Source organism: Tympanuchus pallidicinctus, unplaced genomic scaffold (genome assembly GCF_026119805.1).
Source record: "Tympanuchus pallidicinctus isolate F22 unplaced genomic scaffold, pur_lepc_1.0 scaffold5, whole genome shotgun sequence".
Lineage (NCBI taxonomy): Eukaryota > Metazoa > Chordata > Aves > Galliformes > Phasianidae > Tympanuchus > Tympanuchus pallidicinctus.
This window is the reverse complement of record NW_026294769.1, coordinates 26714045-26733401: the sequence shown is the minus strand read 5'-3', so window position 1 is coordinate 26733401 and position 19357 is coordinate 26714045. Positions and strand designations below refer to the sequence as shown.

General features: G+C 35.8%; 1 protein-coding gene across 5 annotated transcripts in view; it reads left to right on the top strand.

Annotated features, from left to right (window-relative positions):
• Positions 1-19357, top strand: part of ANKRD12 (ankyrin repeat domain 12) — a 60990-nt gene that overhangs the window by 29739 nt on the left and 11894 nt on the right. For 4 of the 5 annotated variants that reach the window (XR_008211154.1, XR_008211153.1, XM_052703718.1 and 1 more), the window contains 5 exons: positions 3594-3740; positions 4740-4940; positions 8915-9057; positions 10868-11015; positions 13557-18199. Coding sequence is in view for 3 of the 5 variants with exons in the window: in XM_052703718.1 (XP_052559678.1) it covers positions 3594-3740; positions 4740-4940; positions 8915-9057; positions 10868-11015; positions 13557-18199 (5282 nt within the window). In the remaining 2 variants the exon portion in view is untranslated. Of the gene's footprint in view, positions 1-3593; positions 3741-4739; positions 4941-5296; positions 5367-8914; positions 9058-10867; positions 11016-13556; positions 18200-19357 lie in introns of those variants that run through there. The other variant, XM_052703720.1, reaches the window with a different exon arrangement.

The window sequence follows — 19357 nt, the reverse complement described above, 5'->3', positions numbered from 1 at the left end:
CTTAGGTTATATGAAGGAGATATAAGGATATATATTGGGGTATAGGGTTTGAAAACAGAAAGTATTCAAAATCAAAATAATGATAATAGTAACAGTAACCTTTTTTTTTTTTTTTTTTTTTTTTAAAGGCTTCAGCAATCAGTTTTACAGTGAAATTCTCTATAAACTGATAATATCTGCCTGTTAAGGAAGTTATTACTGTTAAAATCGTACAGACATCAAGAAGACAGCTGTGAAATGTTCTCTGCTACAAGATAAAGAGTATCTAAATGGTCAGGGCTCCAGATTAAGTTGGAATTTTCCTGCTGATTGAAGCATAGCATTCTGTGAGATGATGGTCTTGGAGCAGTGAGAACAAATCTTAAATATATTTTGCAGTAAGTTCAATGGAAGTTCCTGATCATTGCAGAGAATATCTTCTTACAGGATGGACTGTGGCAAATGAATTATCAGGTGCACCTGCTGCAGTCTTGAGACGCTTTTATTTTTGCTTTGTTATTGATTGTATTCATTTTGTGTGTTGAGCTTTGCAGACTTTCTGAAAACACCTATGAGTTCTAATATGAATTTTAATAATTGTGTCCCTTGGCCGGTAAGGTCCCATAACTTGGTGAGAACAATTGCATTTTTATTTGGTAGTTGTAATTGGTAACATCTAGAAATGTTTTGCAAAAGCCTAATCCATCAGTGAGTTGCATTATTGAGTAGGACCTTGAGGTCGTTTGGCGAAGCTTAATATGATATGTGAGTAAATTGCACTTGTAATATATCTAGAAAAGTGATTAAAAAAGAAAGGAAAACAGATAAAGACCTGTATAATACACATATTAAAAAACAAAACAAAAAATCAAAATATTTATTTCACTATTTTTTTGATGTGTTATTTTTCCAAGCTGAATGTACCTCCAAAATTGTAAGGAGTTAATTCAGAAAGAAAATGAATGCATTTTTCTGGAAGAGAATCATGAGCACTAAATAGCATAAGCTATGAAACAGCAAATCATGCCAGACAAACAGAAATGCATTCTTTTGATGGAAGTACTACATCAATTGATGAAGGATACAGATCATGTTATCCTTAGAGAGGCAATGGCGTAATCACAGTGAAAAGCTGAAACTTTTTCGTTTCATTGTAGTTTTTCCTTTAAGTCCTCCTATATGCAGATTTTCTACAAATAGGGTAGCAGCGTCGAATGTATTTTTAGATGTTCAGAAATGTGAAATGCACACAGGTTATAAAAATGTCAACATTCATGTATGTAAAAGGGATCTCATTGTCTCCTTGCGTCCTTTTAACCATGACGGATATATTTTTAGGGGTTTTTAATACGTACATAGATCTGCAGCTTTCCATTCTTAAAATGATCTTGGTCATAATTGTTTATATTTGGTTACTTTGGAATTTATGATGTGCACTCCCTACCTGCCTTCCTGTGCCTGAAGAGCATTGCATTACTGCAGCCTTTCTATGTAATCAAGCTTAGAAGATGAGATTTAGAGAGAGAGCAAGGAAGGCGGAAAATGAGTTAAAGGGAAATAAATGAAACAAAGAGAAGCACAGAGAGGGCTGAAGACGGAAGTGCAGAAAAGCAGATGATAACAAGGATCGGTTCAGGACTTATTGAAATATGGAATGGCTCATACTTAGGGACCTCAGTGGGACTTAAGCTTCTTATATGCTGTGTCTATTAATTTTTCCTTCTCTGCAGAAAGTTAGCAAAGTCTACTTCAGAGAGTCTGGCAAGGCTTTCATTCTTCGCAGATGGCAGACTTTCAATAAAGCTTTTGTCACACAGGTATTTTGAGGTTGAGATTTAGGACAGGAAGCTGAAAGATCAGCTAAAGATCAGTGTGGCAATTGCACTTAGTTAACTAACAATTAACAATTTACAACCACATTTTAGTACTTAAGTACTGTCAAGCACCTCAGCCAGTCACAGTAGAGGAAGTGGACAACAGCGGTTCTTCTTCCTTATTAAATTCTGCCTATTTCTTTGTGAGCCGTAGTCAAGTCTGGAGGGTGCTATGGTGTATATGGTTACATATCACTGTAGGGTGTGGAGTCATGTCTGACTTTTTACAGGCCCACTAGGAAGCGGGGAGATGGAAAATCTACCAGAAGTAGAGGTTATGGCAGAATGAACATGATCTATGGAAAAGATCTAATCACGAACCGTGGTGCTTAGAGAAAGCAACCAAGGGAATTTTGAGATGTTGTTTCTGTTAATTTGAATCTATTTTAGAATAATCTCCAGGGTTTTTCTTCTTGTCAGTATCAGTTAGACTTTTTTTTTTTTTTAAAAAAAAAAACTCTTTCAAAAGTTTTTCGAAATCACCAAGCATCCAAAACACCAAGTCTGCTTTTCAAGCAATAATCTTAGTGGCGCTGAAGAAAAAGTTAGATATTATAGGTCTAACATGTAAGTAGTGTAAGCCACTTGGAAAATAGAAACAAGAATTTTTCAAGATAGCAAAAGAGCAATTGCCCGGAAAGCTGAGATAACTGGAAGAAATCAATGGTCTTGACTTAAATAAATGCAAGCTAATATCTATATCCAGAAAACACAGACAAAAAATATTTACCAGACAGGGAGATGTGTGGAATAGTTGTACAAGAAATATGATGGATTGAGATGTATTGTGCTTGTCTTATATTAAGATCATGAGATGTTGTTCCACTTAAAAACTGTCTAGTCACTACTCACATATCAGCTGTTTTGCTGTACTTCAAGCTAAATGCTTCTGATTGGTATAGGAGAAACTGATATGGAAGAATGAAGGAAGAATATTTGAAAAGGACGGAAGACAGACCAAAGTTTCTAATTTGCACAAACTTCTAGTTTTTAAATTTGTTAGGGTATTAAAAAGTTATCCGATTTCAGAGCATGCTTAACTGGTCTGGAGATCATTGAGAATTCATAGGTACTGAACAGCTTTAGAAATTATCTGTTTATTCAAACGTGTGATTTTAGCTCCTGGCTGAAAGCTTAGGCATGGAGTACTGTTAAAGAGCTTTAGTAAGTATTGATAAAATGAAAGAAGTTATGTATATAAAATATGTGAAATTGCTGTATGTTTTTGAAGGATATATATTTTAGAAAAGAAATTGCTCTGGCTTCAACTAGCAGAATAAGCTTAAGAAAAACAATGATTTATCCATTATCTAACAGATCTAAGTATGAAGTTTTATTCACTTTTTAACATGGTGTCTTAAGAGGAAAACTAAGGAGAGTGTCAAATCTATATTTGAGGCTGAAAGTAAAAAAGCTGATCTTAAATATTTTGTTAAGTCTCTGACTTGATACTCTGAAAATTAGAATTGTGACTTAGATAGTCTTACTGCTGTGAAACAGGCTTTTCATCTTTTATAATTTTTTTATTCATTCCTTCTTTTTCCTTGTTAGCTTTTTATCTTGGTGTGATTGAAACAGCTAACCAAATGTAATGCAAATGCAGCAGTTCAGAGGTGCAGTTTCTGCTTTTTACCAGCTGTCATCAGTCTCCAGTTCGCATACGTTGAAAGGATGGTTTTATTTCTAGAAAAATGTCGTAGTATATCAGTAGTTTGAGTCTCTTAACATTAATATTTCCAGAGAAGGAAGGTCCGGAGAAAAAGAAAGTGAAGAAGGATGCTGGAAATAAGAAATCAACGCCAGTTAGCATTCTTTTTGGTTATCCTCTGTCAGAGCGCAAACAGATGGCACTTCTTATGCAGATGACAGCAAGAGACAACAGTCCAGGTGATCCTACAAAGCTAACACTTCTTTCTCCTTGTCTAATTCTGTCCCCATTAGAATACTATGAACCCAGCAGTTTTTCTACAGTCCTTGATTTTGAGTGGAAGACTTTTGAATTATTACTAATTCTGGTAGAACTCTATCTTCTGTAGAAGAGAAACTTGCTAAAAAAGTCTTGACCTTCTGTATTTGTTGTGTGTAAATGTTTGCATTATGATAGCTGTAGAAGCTGAAAATGAGTTTTCTTCCTTTGATTATTTACCCGGATATAGTACCATACATTTATTTAAGGTGAAATAATATCTATTTTTATTTTCATTTGGAAGGAAGCTGAATAATCTCTTTAGGATTTAATGGGGGAAGGAGATGCATTGTTTTTTGACTTGGAATTTCAAACTGTCCATGGCTCAGTTGTAAATAAAAAAGTCTTTATGCATGATGATGTTTTAAAGATGCTTTTACAAAATCTGCATTTGAAAGTGAGAGGCTGCTTTATTTATTTAGTTAGTTAGTTATTAATTTTCTATTTTTTACATTTTTTAAGAAAGAGAGCCAGATAGCTGTGTCCCACTGTATTTAAAACTGTTTATATGTAGAGAAGGGGAAGACAGTTTCATGGCAAAAGGAGGTGTCTTTATAAGGCTCCTCTGGAGTACTGTATGGGACCAAGGCATATTCTTTATTCTCTCACGCTGGGAAAGTCTATTCGTATATGAAATACTGGTGGTGCTTTGTCTTGTTTTAGAAAAAAATTATATCAGAGTATGTGAACTTTTGTAGGTTGGAAAGGATTCATCTGTTCTTGAAACCTATATTTAAAATGGTAAAACTTTGCAAGGCATTTTTTTTACATTGCAAGTAGTCATTGTGCTGATACATTTGAAGTGTCAATCACATCCCTTATTATTCACTAGTAATTATCATCTTCGAGTACAAGCATTAAAATGAAGCAAAAACACTGCTGAGTAAGTATAAATGACCATTTAAAAACTTACTTTGTAGATTCCAACTTGAATCATCCCCTGCAAACAACACCAGCACAAAAGAAAACTCCAAGCTCCTCTTCAAGACAGAAAGACAAAGTTAACAAGAGAAATGAACGAGGGGAAACTCCTTTACATATGGCAGCAATTAGAGGGGATGTTAAACAAGTTAAGGAGCTTATCAGTTTAGGTGCAAATGTGAATGTGAAAGATTTTGCAGGTAAGTTGCTGTATGTTTGCCTGACGGTACAAATTCAAAATTAATGCTGAAGCTCTTAACACAGGTTTAAGTTGACATGCTGTATGCAAATAAAAAAAAAGTTCAAATTTATTTTTTTCTGATAGTAATGGTGATACTTGGTTGCTAGTACATGGTTCCTTACTAACATGGTGTTAATATGTGGAGATTTCAGTTGTGGATAGGACCTTTCCATATAAAAATGTGTGCATGCTTACTGAATTTTGAAGAATTATACTAGGCAAAGTCTGTGACTGATAATGGGATTATAGAACATGTGAAGACAAGCAAAGACTAACAAAGGGTAGCATGTAATGTACATTGTCTTACTGGAACAGCTAATATGCACCAAAGCGGAACCAATGTGGGGTACGTTACAGTTGTCATCGAGGCTTAACACTAGTTTTGGTACGTAAGTATCTGATTTCATCACTGATTGATAAATGTTAGGATAAGTTGTAACCTGTAACGTATTTTTTTAGTGCCCTTTATTTGATATTTTACTTTTTTTTGGTATTCTTTTAGTAACCTTTTGATACAGAAATGTTGGTACTGCCTGTCTGTTTGTAAGACCTCCTAAATGATGTTTTAGAACCTGACGGCGAGTTTTTGCGTATTTTCCTTTTCACAGTCAAAGTAATTTCCCGGTAATTACATCTCTAAAACAAAACAAAAACAAACAAAACAGACCAAAAAAAGAAAAACCAACCAACCAACAACAGCAGAGTAAATGTGAGACCCCTCGAGTAATATGTCTGCAGAAGATACAATCTGTAGTTAGAGTTCAGTAATTGCCAGTTGTTGATTGGCCAGATACCAAATGAAATGCATTTACATACTGAGATAAGCACTTGTTGTTTTACCTTGGCCACTATGAAAAGATGTAAGAAGCCGTGTATTGGATAGAGATGTATAGCTTTGAAGGGGGATGCGGTAATTAGGACGGGTTGAAACAGTGAAGGGAATGAAAGAATAAACCAGGGGATGTGGGAGTGGGTGAGATGAGGGTTTATTGTGGGGTTGGGATCTAAGAGGCTTCTGTAAAAGGTAGGTTTCAGTAGTTGCTTTTCTCTGGCATACAAAGACAACTGCTAAAAAAATTAGAAACATGAATGGTAAGTGCACGTTATACAAGCAGCATCATGAACTGCCCCAATTGTCTGCTTCTCATCTCTAGCCATTAAGTGTTGGGTTTTTTTTTTCTACATTCACAGTAGGAATAAGTGGATTATGGGAAGGCAGGGAAATAAGAAAAAGAGTAACGTCATTGGTGGCTTGTTTTTTTTACTTCCAAAAAGGCTGTGCTCCCGATATGGAGGATAAAACTTGAAGGAAACGTGACAAAGTTCATGTCATCCCAAGGGAATAAAGAAAATACTGAGAGTGCTTGCTGGTATTGTTAACTGGCAGAGCTGGCAGAATAACCAGTTTAGAGTTTTTATAGTCATTGCATAATGGAAGCAAAAATACAATGGAAGTCTGAATTAGAATTTTGACTAAATCTGTGGAGCAGCCTGCTACAGATGCTGAGATTGTAAGCCTGAATGGTTCTAAGAAGAGTTATATTCTCTATGGGAATGATGAGATGAGGTAAAGTCGCAGGTCTCAGTAAAGTTAAGAATGATGTGATATGATTAGCTAACATCAAGAGAAAATATTATTGAGATGGATTGAACTTTTTATTGTAGATAAGAAACAGATCAGTGATTTCTTGGGGTGACTGAATTTGTATTTGAAGATGAGGCTGCCCAGGGCTGCTTTATAGAGGAAGAAGAGAAAGGAAGCAGAAGCAGAATCCAGTGGGATCTTTGGAGAAGCTGTGAGGAGAGATGAGGATATTCAGAAGAAGGCAGAACCATAGAATCACAAGGGGAATAGAAACAGTTCAAAAGGAGATTTTATGGATTAACTTTGACCAGCTGCCTGATGCCCAGCCAGCCACTCCCTCACTGCCCCTTTTTGAAGAACAATAGAGAAAGATAAGGAAAAAACATCTTGAATCAAGAAGATCCAAGAAGATAGGGAAAAAGATTAATAGGAAAAACAAAAGCTGGATGTGCAAGCAAAGGAAAAAGGAATTCTTTCACTATTTTGTGATGTCCTACAAGTTCCTGAGAACCTGGACCTCAACGTATTTGCTTTGGATGATAACTGCTATAGCCACAAATATCCCTAATTTCTTACTCCTTTTGTTGAGGTTTTTATTGCTGACCATTACTTCATAAATATGGAATGTCTCTTTGGTCCACTTGGGTCAGCTGTCCTGGCTATGTCCCCTCCCAGCTTCTTACCCACTGCCAGTTTGTTTATGTGGGGGAGAAGGGCAAAGAGAGAGAGAAAGCCTTAATACTGCAAGCACCTGTCAGCAGTAGTCAAACCACTGGTGTGTGCAAAGCACAGCACCATATGGGCTGCTATAAGTTAACTTCATAACTTCATTCCAGGCAGATCCAGCACAGACATATAACTAATTTTAGATGTAGGAGAAAAGATGAGAACGCTTGAGAGCTTGTTCTGGAAATCAATTAGGAGCAAGTCATTGGGAATTTTGTTCAGAGCACTGGAATAGATGTGAATAGATAATATAATAGATCAAGGAATCATAGAAATAGATCAAGTGGAATCATCTCTATTTGGTAATCCAAAGTGAGAAGAAGAGGTGGCTGAGCTTGAAATTCCTGTGTAAAGGAAGAAGTCAAGAAGAAGGGGAAGATTTGAGGAGTAAGTCATGAGTGGAGAAAAGTAAGAATTCAGGGTGTAGTAAAGCTCAGAGAATGAAGAGTTTTTTAGCTAAGAAGTTGGTGGAACGAAAGGAGGAGAAAATGAATTAGTAATGGAGGAAGTACCCTGCTCATGCAGTATTTGCCAGAATAATATTGCTGTGTGAGAACTGGAGTAAAGGAAACAGATGTTGAGAGAAAGCCAGGACTGGGGTTGGCGTGCTAGATATTTTGATAGGATAGAAAGGCAAAGCAATAAAACACTGAAAAGTATGAACTGTGGAGAGAATTAAGTATGTCACTGTTAGGAAGAAGACAGAGATCGAAAGGTTGAGAGCAAAATAATGTTTTTGGTGTGGATGAGTGGAAAAAAGACAAATGTCAAGAAAATGGAAAGAAGTGGTTGTAGCCAGGCAGTGCTAGAAGTGAATGAACCAAGTGATGATGGAAAAAAAAAGATTTTGAAGATCAGGAAGATGTGTTTTATTACAGAAGAAGTTAGAAGCCTTGGTTTTCTTTGGTGGTGATGGTTGATTTTTTTTGTTTTGTTGGTTGTTGGTTTGATTTTTATTTTTTTGTTTATTTTTAAAATAAGTATGTTATATAAAATAAGTAATATAAAATAAAAATAAGTAATATAAAATAAAAAATATATGAAAATATATTTTTAAATAAGTATCAGAAGTTGAGTGAGAGATGAAGATAAGAAATTTCCTTAAAGAAGGACCAGATAAATCATGAGTTTCCGAACAGAGGTATGAGACCATGACTTACAAAATGTAGAGTTGAAGTGAATAAACTCTTCCAGACTTGCACTGGCTGTGTTATAAAGTGGAAGTTGAGTCCCCTTTCAGAATTAGACTTCGGAAAGTTATTGAAGAACAGCCTGGAAGTTTAGGGTATCTATGGAATGGGAGGAATCAAGTGGAGGAGAGGAGATTGAAGTATGGAGTGTAGAAAATACAGATTTATCATCTTCGCTTGAGGCTCTACTGCAGAAAATGGGAAGCAACTAAATTTAAGATTATTGATGTGGAAATAAAAATCTATAGCTCATTGTGGGGGGTAAGACTGGTAAAGCATGTGCTCACTGGATGGATGGTGTTATCCTTTCCCACACTACTCTATGAGTATATTTTGAAGTGTTTCAAGGACATAGAGATCTGCTGTACAGGAGAAAGCAAAACCAAACTAATTCCTAAATTTCAAACTTATATTTACCACTCTTTATTGTAGGTTGGACCCCACTGCATGAAGCTTGTAATGTTGGTTACTATGATGTTGCTAAAGTCCTGATTGCAGCAGGAGCTGACGTGAACACGCAGGGTTTGGATGATGATACACCACTTCATGATTCTGCTAGTAGTGGGCATAGAAATGTGAGTGTGCTGTGAGAGTAAGGGAAGCAAATAAGTGGCTTGAAATGCTGAATCATTAGAACAAATCCTTACTATTCTGACTAGTCTCATGGGGTTTTGTAATACTGTTTCTGCTGTCTTGGGGACATCTTAAAGCTTTTATGGTTTGCTTTTCCATCCTGCTTTCATCATAACTCTACTGTGAGGTATTTTCTACCAGTATCTGCTTTCTTAAACGCTTTAAATTTCACTTTTACTTTTTAAATAGATATCTTAGTGATCTTTAAGAGATTTATATCATGTAGAATTCTCAATAACAAAATGTTTCCAAACCATACACTGCAAGTTTAAAGAAATGCTTTTTATTTCAGTTCATACAAGACTGTAAGACATGCTTTTATTTATAATCATCTATCCTTCTATATATCTGATAATAGTATGTGATATTTTGCATAATATTATTTTAATCTGTATAATATTTGTGAATTATAAACAATTCTGTATTTTATGCATTATAATAATACTACGTATTTAAATTATAAACAGTTCTATATTTTATGCATTATAATAATACTATGTATTTATTATGTTGTTTGTTATATGCATAGTTTTACTATATATATTTTATATATATTTTATATATACATATAAAAATTAACAGTTATTTTTATGTTTGTGGACTTTGAAACAGAACGATGTTATGTATATCCTTACTATTTTTTTCAGTACTCACACATGGTGAGTTAGAGGAGAAGATAAAGGGAGTATCATAGGCATTCTACATGCTTCTGAATTTGTTCTCTGTAAACTAGGTGCAACAATGAGTCTTCTCTCTTTTTATGTCTCCTTCATTTAATTACTGTGTGATTTTGCTTTATAAAATTGAAGGTATAAACTACGTATAGATAAAATGTACCTTTCAAACAAGCTATCCAGTTTGGAAAGGTTTTGTGGAAACGTTAGAGAAGAGAAATACAAGAATAAGATTTGTGAAAGTTTTATTAATGATTTAATGATCGTATCTGATGGATATCAAAACAAAAGTGGGCCTTTTAGATAGAGCTTGCAAAAGAGATAGTACAGCATGGTCTGGCCTTGGAATCTCTGATTGTCTCAGTGACGTTACGTGTCAAAAAAATGCTGATGTGTCTTGCAACCATATTACTGTCTGCTAAATTTTCACATTTTTATCATGTAGACAAAAAAAAAAAACAAAAAAAAACCAAAAGAAAACAATAAAAAGTAACTGATATTGGATATGTGATGAAGATGCAGCAGCCTTAGTGTCACTGCAACTTTAATAATTCTGCTCTTAATGACAGACACTGATATTCAGTTGGGGACAAGGGATAATTTATTCCTCCGATGACACATAGATTCTAACAGAACTTTTCTGAAATGCCATGGAAACTTGAAATATTGCTACTTGGAAAACTTGTCCCATTAGATTTCAGTGGTACGCATTTTGTAGCGATGAGGTGGGTTAAGTTCAGGTGAACAGAGAGCTTGGTAGGTGAGAAACCAGGTGATTTCTGTGAAGTGACGCCAGAACAGTGAGAATCAAAAGGGTCACGTTGTTTCTCTCTGATGTTACTGTATCCGTTTAATTACGGACAACTTTCTTCTCCATTTGCTCTTCTAACAAGCTGATTATGGATATTTGGTCTTTGCGTTTTAGTTGTTGAAGTCTTCATTTATGATACCAACTTCGCAGAGAGAAGTTTGGAGTTCAGTTTCACATTATTCACCTTTTGTGACCCGTGGAGCCATTTTTATGCAGGTTAATTAATGCTTTTGGAAAACCTAAAGGTTCCTTTATTTAATGCTGCAGATTGTGAAGTTGTTGCTTCGACATGGTGGAAATCCATTTCAGGCCAATAAGCACGGAGAGAGGCCAGTTGATGTAGCTGAAACTGAAGAGCTGGAAATGCTATTGAAAAGGGAGGTACCTATCTCTGATGATGAGGACAGTTGCTCAGGTAACAGTACCCATTTCACTGCATACTTCTTTCAGTGCATCAATTAATCTGAAATTTGATGGTTTTAATCTTTTGCGTAGTGTTACCTAGGAAGACTTGCTGCAGATAGCAAGTGTAATTTTTAAGATTGTTTTCTACTTTTAGAAATAATTTTCAGATCTTTCTACTGAATTGAATTATCCATAATGTATTTGTGTTTTTTTATCTCTCCATTAATCCCTTTCCACCCTCCAAATAAACTCTATCTCAGTATGATTTTATTGGAGAAAAATATGAGATAATACAGTATTTATATTATCAGTTTTATTTATTGTATTAATTTTACTTATTAATTTATTTTATTTGGAGTACAGAGATGTTTTCAAGAGGTCTTATTGGGAAAAATATTCCCATAGTCACTTTGTATCCTCAGTAGAGGAACTGGGAGCAAGAATTTCACATGGGGGTGACTTCATAATGCTTGCTCAGTAAATAAGTTCTTGCTCATGGAGGAATCACTGACGTGTAAAGGTGACCAGATCGTATCTTGTTTAAGTGCAGGCAGGGATTCTTGACCCCTATTTTATTTCTGCCATGTCAGGGAAAGGTATCCCCTCTTGGGGTATGGAAAGAACTGTTGTCTCCTTGGAAACAGAAGACTGTTGACCATGAGTAACTTGCTCGAGTGCAATGCACAAACTTTTCTTTATCACAGAAGAAGGAATTCATATTTTTTCAAGTAAAGTTACGTGAGGAGGTACTCATGCCACATGATTGTTAGAGTCATTTTAGTTTTCCCTGACAAACTTCATTTTCTTTAAAAGCAAGCTTTTTATTCAATGTTTTTCTATACTTGAAGCATAGTAGTCATGTTGACCTATGTAGTTGTGACTTTTTTGCATATTGAAAGAATAGCTTGAAAAGCAAAGCATAGTCATCCTGTTTTAAAGGATAGTCATGGCATTTTGTCACAGGATTTACTAAAGCTTGCCCTAACTATTGATCTTAAGAAGAATATTTTTCCACATGTGTAATAGAAACTTGCTACTACTTAGTAATTGTTTCATCAATGGTTGTCTGTTCAGGGTGTTTCTTAGTTGGGATTTAGTTTCCAGGAGGAACAGAACTTTCTCTGCAGCTTCCTAAGAAACCAGGAATAAAAAAAACTGATAGCACAAACAAGTAACGCGTTCGGAATGCTACAGATAATACGGAAGATAATAGGATCTTCTTAGTTCTGTTTTATTGATATTGTGATTTCTCTTCCTTTAAGAAAAACAACAAAATGATAAATTCAGCTGGAGAGACTTGAGTTGGAGGAACCTTATTTGGAGGGAACAATATATCCAGAAATATTTCTGAAAGACTTTTTAGTACTAATTTTGTCATGATCAAGTGGTGATAGCACTGCATATGTTGTGTAAAATCTAACTTCACAAACAGTTTAGAGATTTCCATTGTTCAGTTGTACAATTACTGAATAACTGAATTCAAGTTCAGCTTGAATTGCAAGTTCAGCTTGCAATTTTGAACTTGCAAATCAGGACAGTCAGTACAGCATACTTGTTTCATGCCGTGCGCTTACGTACTAGAGACCAGTTGCAGTGAATGAAAGCCTAGCAGACTTCTGACTGTCTACATCAGGTGCTTAAAAATTCATAGGGGAATTTCTTTACAATAGGAGCTGTTGGTCTTTAAGAATTAAAGTTCACCTACTGTTGAAACAAGGTACTTTGACAGTTCATGTGAAGGAGAATATGGTGTAGTTGTTGGAAAGTGTAAAAGTTGATGAATTCCTTGAGGAATGAGTCATCAGCAGAAAGACACACTTGAGAAAGGGGTTATGCAGGTACTACACATTAAAGATGAGGTTTACTGAATTTAGAGTGTTACTTTGATTGGGATGTAAATGGTAATCCATGTGCTTAGGTACCTGTGTGACATTTGTAAATTGTGAGAACATTGGTTTCTGTTTTGATTTTTCTTGAAAAGCTTAATTCTAGAAAGAACATATGTAATGTGTTTTGAGGATTTGTCTTCTTTCAGTTGTAAAGCAGTGTAACTGATGTTTATGCCCTTTTGTTGATGTGGTAAGCATCTTATGGTTACAAGTGAAGATTAAAGTAAGGGTAGTGTTTTTATAAAATGTCCAGGAACTTGTGAATTGTAAACTTCTGTTGCCTAAAACTTCGCGTCTTCAATCTTAATTGTTTTGCAATCATTTTGAAAAATTAATAATCCTAATTTATAAAAACTAAGAATCTTGCTGCATACAAAATGCCTTAATGGATTTAAAAATGTGTATTTAAAGATATCTGAGGATATTGGTAGGAACTGTACATTATGAAATCTTTGTATTTCTTTGGTTATAGTTTCTGTCAGGGCAATCTGTTATGTGGTAGGGATTAAGGCAGTGTTGCTCACTGTTTTGAATAGGCCACATTTCTAATTATATTCTGTTATTTGTTATTTTCTGTAAGTTTGCCAGTTTTGTCCTTTTGTCCTGAACTTAATGAGAACGTTCCATTGACATGCAGCTAATTTCTGGTTTTCTCCATGTAGATTCTGAAGAAGCTCCATCTGTAAATCCTTCCAGTGTAGAGGGGAATGTTGATTCAGAAGTGGAAAAAGATTCTGTAGCCAACGGCAGCAAACAAATTGTTCACAGTAAGGCACCACATCCACCTGCACTTGATGAATATGAGTTTAAAGATGATGATGAAGATGAAATGAAGAAAATGATTGATAACAGACATATTCTTAGAAAAGATGTAAGGAAAGAGGATGAAACAGAAGTTGAAAAGAACAGCTTATTTGCGAAACAAGAAAAAGTTACATTTTCAAAATCACTTAAAAACAAGAAACAAAAGCCATCTAGAGTTTTGTATTCAAGTTCTGAAAGCTCAGACGAAGAAATACTCCAGGACAAAAAAGTAGTCTCTCCTTGTTCTGTTTCAGAGACCTCAAGTTCTGATGTAAGAGCAAAGAAAGAATGTGTTGTTACAAATGAACACAAGCAAAAAGGCAAAGTTAAAAAGAAAGTAAAAAATCAAAGTAAAAATAAAGAGAATCAGGAACTAAAACAAGAAAAAGAAAATGCTAGAGTAACAAATATCACTACTTCGGGGTTAGATTCTTTAGATAAAGCTAGAGATGAAGAAACATTTAAGAAGTCTTTCAGCCAAAAAGAAGATTCTTCTTTACAACTATTTCATATTGCTGCTGGCAAATCTCCTAAGCATCCCTGTGGATTAAGTGAAAAGCAAGCAACAGCATTAAAGCAAGAAAACACCAAAACTTGCTTATCACCGGGAGGCTCTGAAATAGCATTACAGCCTGAATTGGTTCGGTGCGATCACAGTGCGGATGCTGAGTATCTAGTAGAAAGCTCTAGTGGCAAATCTTGTAAGCATAAAGAAAAAAGCAAGCATCATCAGAAAGATTTTCAGTTAGAATTTGGTGAAAAATCTAGCTCTAAAGTTAAAGATGAAGATAATAGCCCTACATTTGAGAACTCAGAGTATACTCTGAGAAAGATTGACAAGGAAGGTAAAGCACTTAAAAAGCATAAATTAAAGCACAAAGAAAGAGAAAAAGATAAGGAGAAGAAGGAACAGGATGGGGAAAAGGAAAAACATAAACACAATATTAAAGAGTCCCAAAGAAGTATTGAGTTTGACAGAGAATTTTGGAAAGAAAATTTTTTCAAAAGTGATGAAAGTGAAGAAACACTGTTAAATATAGAACATGAAACTCTTCCTTCAGACAGAAGATCGAAGTTGGATAAAGCTGTGGCAAAGGAAGACAGGTTAGCTAAGGAGAGACAGTTCCACAAGGAGAGAAATGCTAGAGAGGAGAGAGAGAAGAACAAAAAGGAAAATGAGAAGTTTCTTAAGGATGAGAAAATGAAAGATGCGAAAGAAGAAAAAGAAACTATACTTGCAGATAAAGAAATGGAATTGTTCTGCTTAAGTGTTAAAGATGAGGTGATTAGCATGCACTTAATAGAAAAAGAAACAGATGCTGAAAAGCATGAAAAGAATTTAAAGGAAAATAAAGAAAAACGAACCTCAGCCAAAGAAAAAGATGTTGAAAAGACAGAAAGAAAAAGCGGGGAAAAAGAGAAAAAAATAAAACACGAGTGTAAGACAGAGAAAGCAGAAGTGAATGAAAATATAGAGAAAGTAAAGGAAAAGACCAGTTCCCAGCAAGCTGAAAGATGTCATAAGGAAAACGATAAAATTAAAAGCACAGGTACTCTTAAGAAACTTGATGACAAAGAAAAAAATAAAGAAAAGACAGAAAAGAAGCATGACAAAGAAAAGGTTGATAAAGACAGACATTTGGCTGACAGCAAGGAAAAACACAGTATTGAAAGAAAAGTCAAACAGTCTGAAAAAGAACCTGAATATACTAAGTCAGAAAAAAACAGAACTAAAGACAAGGAAAAGGAGCCTGAAAGAAGAGACAAATCCAGAGACAAAGAGAGTTCAACAGTAGTGAACTCAAAACACGTGCAAGAAGAAAGAAGGTGCAACATTATAGACAGCAATAAATCAATGCATGACAAACCGACGTCTTTGAAAGAAAAGCAAAAAGATGATTTCTTGAAAACTCCAGACGGTAGAGAGAAGGATAAGAAAGATAAAGATATAGACAGATACAAAGAGAGAGACAAGCATAAACAGCATCAAAGTAGTTTACTTAAGCTAAAACTCGAGCATGAGAAACTTAAGCCTAAAACATCTCCTGCACCAAAGGATGTTCGACCTAAAGAAAAAAGGTTAGTCAATGATGATTTAATGCAAACTAGTTTTGAAAGAATGCTTAGCCTTAAAGATCTGGAAATTGAGCAGTGGCATAGAAAACATAAAGAAAAAATAAAACAGAAAGAGAAGGAACGTTTACGAAGTCGCACTTGTTTAGAACTTAGCAAGATAAAAGAAAAACAAAGGCAGTCATTACCTGAAGTAAAAAACAAAGAACTTACTCGTTCAAAAAGCTCAGAGTTGCCAGATTTTTGTGTGAAGGAGAAACAGCAGAAAGAAGCAACGAGTAGTAGATCCCAGTCGGTAGATACAAGAAATGTAAATGTTATAAAGTCTTTATTGGTTTCGGATAATTCAAATAAATCCCCCAAATCAGAAGGTGAAAAGAGCTCCAGATCAGTGTCCATCATTTCAGTTGCAAGTTCTGAGGATTCCTGCCATACCACAGTAACTACTCCAAGACCTTCAATGGAACATGACTCAGATTTTGTGCTAGAAGGCGCTGATTCCCAAATGTCTTTTTCACAATCATCGTTTTTGCCAGCTGCCAAATCACCAGCCCCTCTTGAAAGAGAGACCGATGGTGTTGCCGAATTGCCTGATCGGATGAAACCATCTTTTGCAAACAGGCTTCCACCAGCATACATCAGATCAGCATCTTTTGAAGACTTCAAACTGGTTTTAAATGAGTGTAGACCTGTTGTAGAGGTTCGAAGATGCAGCATGCCTGCTTCTGTTTCTGAACACAGCAAACCGCCTCGAACATCAGAGGAAAATAACCAGAATGCTCAGATGTCAGTTCAGACTTATCCCAGCACTTCTCCTAAACCAGAACTCCCGTGTAGCATGGTTGAAAGAGATATTCAAAGCAGTTTTTCTGGTTTGCAGTCGTCTCCAACTGGAGCTTTTAGCAACAAGCAGGTAACAGTGGGTACAAGTACCGCTAAAAATATTGCTCAGATGAATCCCTCAGAAGAATACAATATTCATTTAGAACCATGTAGTCAAAGTAGTGTGACTCAGCAAACCAAACCTTGGGATGTGCCTTTTGACAAACTTAATTCAATAAACAATGAGTGTAGCAGCTCAGGTTATGATGTATCGGAGCAAGATAATAATAATTCTGTAGCAATGCATAATTCTGAAAACCGGACATTAAAAGAGCAAAAAGTAGCTGAATATTTGCCTCAGCATGCTGAGATCAAGGGAAATTCCAGTTCTCAAGAATCTGCATCGTTTTTGCCTTCACAGTCACCTTGTTCCTTACCCATCCAGCCACTTCCAGATGGATCTAAACACATTTCTTTACCAGGCATTAGCAATCAAGATTCCTTACTTGTACAGCACAATCTAGCTCAAACTGTAAGTTCTGCCGTCAATACAGATGCTAGTAGCACCAGAGAGACGGAAAATGTTTTCATCCCTTCCAACATTCAGAAGGCTGATGCACCACATGCTGTATATTCTGAGAGCTCTGTGAAGGATATTTCACAGACCTGTGAAAGGGTGAATGATTTAGCTGTGGTGGTGTTGGAAAAAGATATTCCTGAATCTGATGGCAGTTCACAGTTAAATGTAAATTCATATGCGTTCAATAAACTTGTTTGCAGGAATACTCAGTTTGAAGTGGATGGTAACACAGTGGATACTTCGAACATCAGGAATGAAAAAGACCAGCAAGAAAATTTGATTTCTGTGCATGTTGTTAACAGTAAAGCTGACACTGATCTCTGTGATCTACGTTCAGCAATGTCAAAGGGAATTATGAACGATTCATCTAATAAAAAGCCCTGCACTGCCGACGGAGAGAATGTGTTGACAGATGAAGCACTGCAGTACTCTTTATCTAATGCAGAAAATAGTTCACAAGAGATTATACAAGAAGAGGTGCATAAATACAGTCAAATAGTTAAACTAGAAGAAGAAATTGCTGAGGATCAGAAGATGGAACAGCAAGAAGTACCTCAAAGAATCACAAGAAATAGAGCAAATGTACTGGCAAACCAGGGCAAACAGAATCCTGTTGGCTGCATGCAGACGTTAGAAAAGGAGTCTGAATTATTAGCATCTATGAAAGGAAGGATTAGATTAACTGAAGATGATGATGGTCAGGTACATCATCCACGTAAAAGAAAGGTGTCTCGTGTACCTCAGCCTGTGCAAGCGAACCCTTCTCTACTGCAGGCTAAAGAGAAAACCCAGCAGTCACTGGCAGCTGTCGTTGATTCTTTGAAACTTGAAGAGATCCAGCCGTACTGTTCTGAGAGAGCAAATCCATATTTTGAATACTTGCACATACGAAAAAAGATAGAAGAGAAGCGTAAGTTACTGTGCAGTGTTATTCCTCAGGCACCTCAATATTATGATGAATATGTGACCTTCAACGGATCTTATCTACTGGATGGCAATCCCCTGAGCAAGATATGCATTCCAACTGTAAGTAACGTGTTCTTTAAATATGCAGTTCAAGGAAAGACACTGGGTTTTTTTGTTTGTTTTTGTCACTTTCATTTTCTTCCTAACTTGCTTCTGATTACCAGAGCTAAAAATCTTAAGTTGCAATATGTCAAATTAACATTTACTGGTAATGACATATTTAAAAGCAGCGTTTGATGGACATACAAGCAATGGTGTCAAAGTCATTACAAGACAAACCATCGTGTATAGTATCTGTAAAAGACACACAAATATTTCGAAGTATTTGCTACTATAATGCCTACACTTTTAAAACTGAAGTAGCTGTTTAGAGCTTCTCCAAATTTCTACCAACAATAGTGTGGGTAAAACTAATTATTCAAAGCTGTTTTATTTGGAGAGTGGTGGAAGTGCAGTGTTTTAAGATACTAAGTCTATTACCAGTGTTTTAAGCAGGAGAGTGCCTGCTAGCTGTTGCAGTCTCCTTAATACTCACCAAAGCAGCGAACATAATATGCTGTGTCCCAGCTGTTGTCATCCATCAATTTAAAGTGTTTTGAATTGTAGTTCATGTGAAGTCCTTTCTGTTGAAGACCATCTGTAGTCCAGGGACACTTGTTTAGTTCTAAGCTCTCTATAGATTTGCTGGGCATATTCCTAATGACAGCTGTGAAAGAGGCCTGTAATTTGGGAGTCCTCTGTGCAGTATAGTGCAGAATTGGCTGAAGTGTAGTTAATATCACTTTTTAATGTGGCACTACACCTCAAAGCATGTAACAGTGTAACAGTGGTTTGGTTACTGCTAGTCTCTGTTTGAAGTCAGTGCAATCAGGGTAGCTCTTCCTTTGTTCTTCAGCATGGTTGTGCTTGTTGTTCTAGGTGGAGGGGATGGAGAAGACCCAATACATTGTGCATTGGGGGCTTTTTGCTAGCCACGTTCTTGCTCCTGGGAATAGAAGGTGGTTTTCATCTGATATACTTTAACTGATTGGACACCCAGAGTTAATCTTGTCTAGTACTGAAGTAAAAGGAGCTTGAACCTGTTTGAATGGTTTCAGTTGATACACTTAATAGCTGGAATAGTGAGAGATCATTGATTACCTAAAGCAGTTGTTTGGCTGACATACAGTATCTTGATAATGTCAGAATTCAATAGTATTGGATTGTATGTACGTTACT